Source organism: Helobdella robusta (assembly GCF_000326865.2).
Source record: "Helobdella robusta unplaced genomic scaffold HELROscaffold_106, whole genome shotgun sequence".
NCBI classification, from domain to species: Eukaryota; Metazoa; Annelida; class Clitellata; order Rhynchobdellida; family Glossiphoniidae; genus Helobdella; species Helobdella robusta.
In genome coordinates, this window is record NW_008703599.1 from 13,727 (window position 1) to 17,500 (window position 3,774).

General features: G+C 32.4%; 1 protein-coding gene across 1 annotated transcript in view; it reads left to right on the forward strand.

Moving 5' to 3' along the window:
- Positions 1 to 1,248: 1,248 nt before the first annotated feature.
- The window catches only part of HELRODRAFT_91609 (hypothetical protein), a gene marked incomplete at both ends in the record, with an annotated part of 3,242 nt that continues 716 nt past the window's right edge, over positions 1,249 to 3,774 (forward strand). Inside the window, 3 exons of the mRNA XM_009012420.1 lie at positions 1,249 to 1,431; positions 1,653 to 1,867; positions 2,136 to 2,280. Of these exons, the coding sequence (XP_009010668.1) occupies positions 1,249 to 1,431; positions 1,653 to 1,867; positions 2,136 to 2,280 (543 nt within the window). The remainder of the gene's footprint in view (positions 1,432 to 1,652; positions 1,868 to 2,135; positions 2,281 to 3,774) is intronic.

Here is a 3,774-nt window from a genome sequence, read left to right on the forward strand (position 1 = left end):
AAAATAAATAAAAATTATTTTCCAGTTAATTTTATCATCAAATGTGATCAAATAATATTTAATGCAGCGATTAATTTAAAATAGAATTCAACTGATTGATTGAAGAACGGTTCAACTTTTAACACTCGCGTTTTTTATTTAAAAAAAAATTCCTCAACTCAACTCAACTTTTAAAAGCAGAGCACAAGTTTTTAACTTCAAAGTCCGTAAAATTTTTTTAATATATGATGGTATTTTATTTTTGCTCGTTAAACTGCTGAATGGTTAATATATCGTGTGTGGAGCATTTCAAGCGTATTTTACAATTAATTTTCCATATTTTTTGGTGATGGTTTAATCCTGGTTTGAGTGAGGACATTTTATTTCATTTTTAATTTTTATTAGAAAATATTGAAATCACCGTTTGGTCATTATACAGTATTGTGCAAGCAAGCAAGTAGTTCAGGTTTACAATAAAATTAAAAAACCATTTTTTAGTTATTTTTTTCAGTTTTAAATTTCAATGACAAATAAGTTGTTATCCAATTCAACAATTTGAAAGACAGTCTTCATTGTATTGACAATTGTTTGGTATTTGTATTATAATTGTTTTATTCAATTGTTGTATATGTTTTGTTTTAATAATATATTATCTCTGTCTTCTATAATAATAATTTTTTATTGTCTAATAAATTTGTTCTTTTTATTCAAAGACATGTTTCATGTTATTTTAATGGTGTATGTGTGTGTGTGTGATATGTGCATGGTGTGTACTGTGCTGTGAACATGGCGTCTGGCTACCATGTTGAACTGTTGAAATTCTTGATGCTTGGTTTAAGTTTAAATTTGTTAGAAATAGTTGCTATTATAATTATGTTTAGTTAATGGTTGTTACTTACCAAGAAGATTATCAGGTCATAAGGAAGGCAACAACATTGAAACATTTGAATAATTTCAATGATTTGGAACTCTGAACTGAAATTTTATCTAGCAATCATTTATTTAGTAATTTGTGATATGGATGATGATCCCTAGAGAAACTGTCCCAACCATGGTTGCATTACCTTAGAGACACATTCAAGTGCCTATGATTGAGAAAACATGATGGAACATGTTGAATTTGATCTTTTGTTCACAATGATAGTGTATATATAAATATTTATGAGGTGTGGGCTGTATATATGAATATTTATTATTATTACTTGGTCATAAATCTGTTAATGAATTAAATATTTAAATCAAACAACCACAGAAGACAACCTGATGACAATGATCAGTCCTCTTACCTTGACCCGACCCGCTCGCGACCCGCAGTGGTTGACACTTGAGGTGTGTCGCGAGTTCGTACGTAACAAGTGCAACCGGAATGAATCAGAGTGCAAATATGCCCACCCCCCTCCCCAGGTCGAAGTTCAAAATGGAAAGGTCATTTGCTGCTTCGACTCGTTGCTGGTCAGCTTTTTTTTGTTGTTTTTAAGTTTCTATATTTTATTAGCTTACTAATATGAACATTTATATATATTTATATTACAGAAGCAGATTATTTTCTTGTTACTTAATGGAAATTTTTGTTTGTTCTTCTAAACAGAATGTTATAATTTTGAGACAACTTTTCACTTCATGTCAGTTGACAATGCCTGTTAAGTTATAATTTTGATACCAAACTGTTGCAGGGTCGTTGCCACAGGTACGAGCCTCCGTGCAAATACTTTCACCCTCCGCAACATCTCAAAGATCAGCTGTCTCAGTTGAGGAGAACCAACATGTTGACGTCCACCTTCCAAACATTCTCACCACTCGGTGTCTCGTCTGTCATCTCTGGATTGGTGCCTTTTGTAAGCTCCCATCATCCAACTTTCATTTATTTCATCGGTCGTTCATTTGTTTGGTAAAATTTAGCTATTAATTGTCGGTGTCACTAAAGTATTAGTCTACAAATTTTATTAATTTTTTTAGTAAAAGGTTTTGGTGAATTAATTTTATGTCTTTAAATGAGTTTAGTAATATTCAAAAAATAAAATTTAAAAATGAATTCAATTTGAATTTTGGTAGCAAATGTTGCAAAGTGGTTCACTGGATGGATCTTACTCAGCAGTTGGCAGCGTGCCAGGTGCTGGTTCAACTGGAGGCATCAGCTATCGACAACTGCTCGAAAGTCTCATCGCATCTTCAGCCCCTCCATCGACGTCTTCACTTGCATCAGCCACTCAGAACAACTTGAGCTCCTCCCCGACGCATGCCTGGTTCCTTCCTTCCCTTCAGTTTGCTGCCACTCGACCCGCGAGGACTGATCGACTTGAAGTAATTAATTTTTTTGTTTCGATATTTAGTATTACTTCTATTATTATTTCACTTCAATCTTTTTTTTTCACTAATTAAAGATTTATGGAGGTGATGTAAGTTAATTTTTGTTGAAAATATGACAAAATAGTTATAATTGTTGAATGGAGACCTGATATAGTGTAAGAAAATCTTCAATTGCTCCTCTGTTTGAACATGTGATGGATAGTTCTGCTGAAGAACAGACTGCATTTATTTTCACAGATATTTCAGTTGAAGAAATTGTGCATGTTTTCGTTGTACACATGCATTCCTGTATGTTCTTTTATAAAGTGAGACAAAAGACTCATTACAGCTCACATTTTTGTTCATAAAATTGTAGTAAAAATTGTTTGCTGCTCTTTTTTAAAAAAATCTCTTCACTTTTTATCTGTACAGCTTTCACTTTATTTTACTTCATTCAGTTGTTTATTGTATTTCCTTCAGACTTTCCAATCTTACTTGAAATGCCATCTATTTAATTTGTTTGTGTTTTACATCTCTGAAGAGATTTGGATGGTTGTAAGGTAATTATGAGCTTGATTTAACACCCAACTCGTTTGTATGGTTTCTGAAACAAAACCATAATAGGATGTGATGTTGAAACTTTAACGCTCTGTTTTCGCTGTAGGTTACTGTTATTAAATATTTATACGTAACTTTTGTAGATGAATGCTTCTGGAAATGTTTGTTGGTTGGTTGTTTGCTTTGTTGTTGTAGGTAGTTCAACTCTTGCATGAATGTCTTTGTGAGTCTGTGTTAAAATACTGCCACGTTCGTTTGTGTTTGTACGTGTGTTGGTGAAATAGTAAGCACGATGATTCGAATAAGTTGTTTGCAGAGATGCCTGAATGATTGAGAACAAAATGATGACATGTGTTCAGTTAGTCTCAGATGAATTTCCTTCTGCCAATCAAACCACTGCTACATCTATGCCTCTTCTGTATGATGTTACAGCAGTTTAATTAGCAGCACTGTACTTGAGGATTTTCGTTGTTTTGTTTCTAGTTTCAAGTGGTTAGACTGGCTTGAATCATACAAATAAATCAAATTTTTAAATTTGAATACTTTGAATGGGCCAGTTGAGAGTTCAGTATCAAGTGCTGACTGATTCCAAGTATCAATTTAGAGAAGATATATGGCCTGCTGTCTTGTTTTCATTTTCATTGTTGGTCCGCTTGTATTCAAAGTTCAAAAAATTTATAAACTGGAATGAAAATTTATATATCAAAGGAATACAATTTTTACTGACTGACGCATATTTGATATATATATATGGTTGCATTACTTATTTATTTAAATTCTGGCGTTGCAATTGTTGCAATTTCTGTTGTTGTTTCATGTTTCTCTACATTTAATATTTGTTTTTTTAATTGCTAAAGATACTAAATGGTGTCCAAATTTATCAAACTTTTTCCGATTGTTTAGAATGAACGATAATAAATTATTCCACTGTTACCTCAACCAACCAGCCTA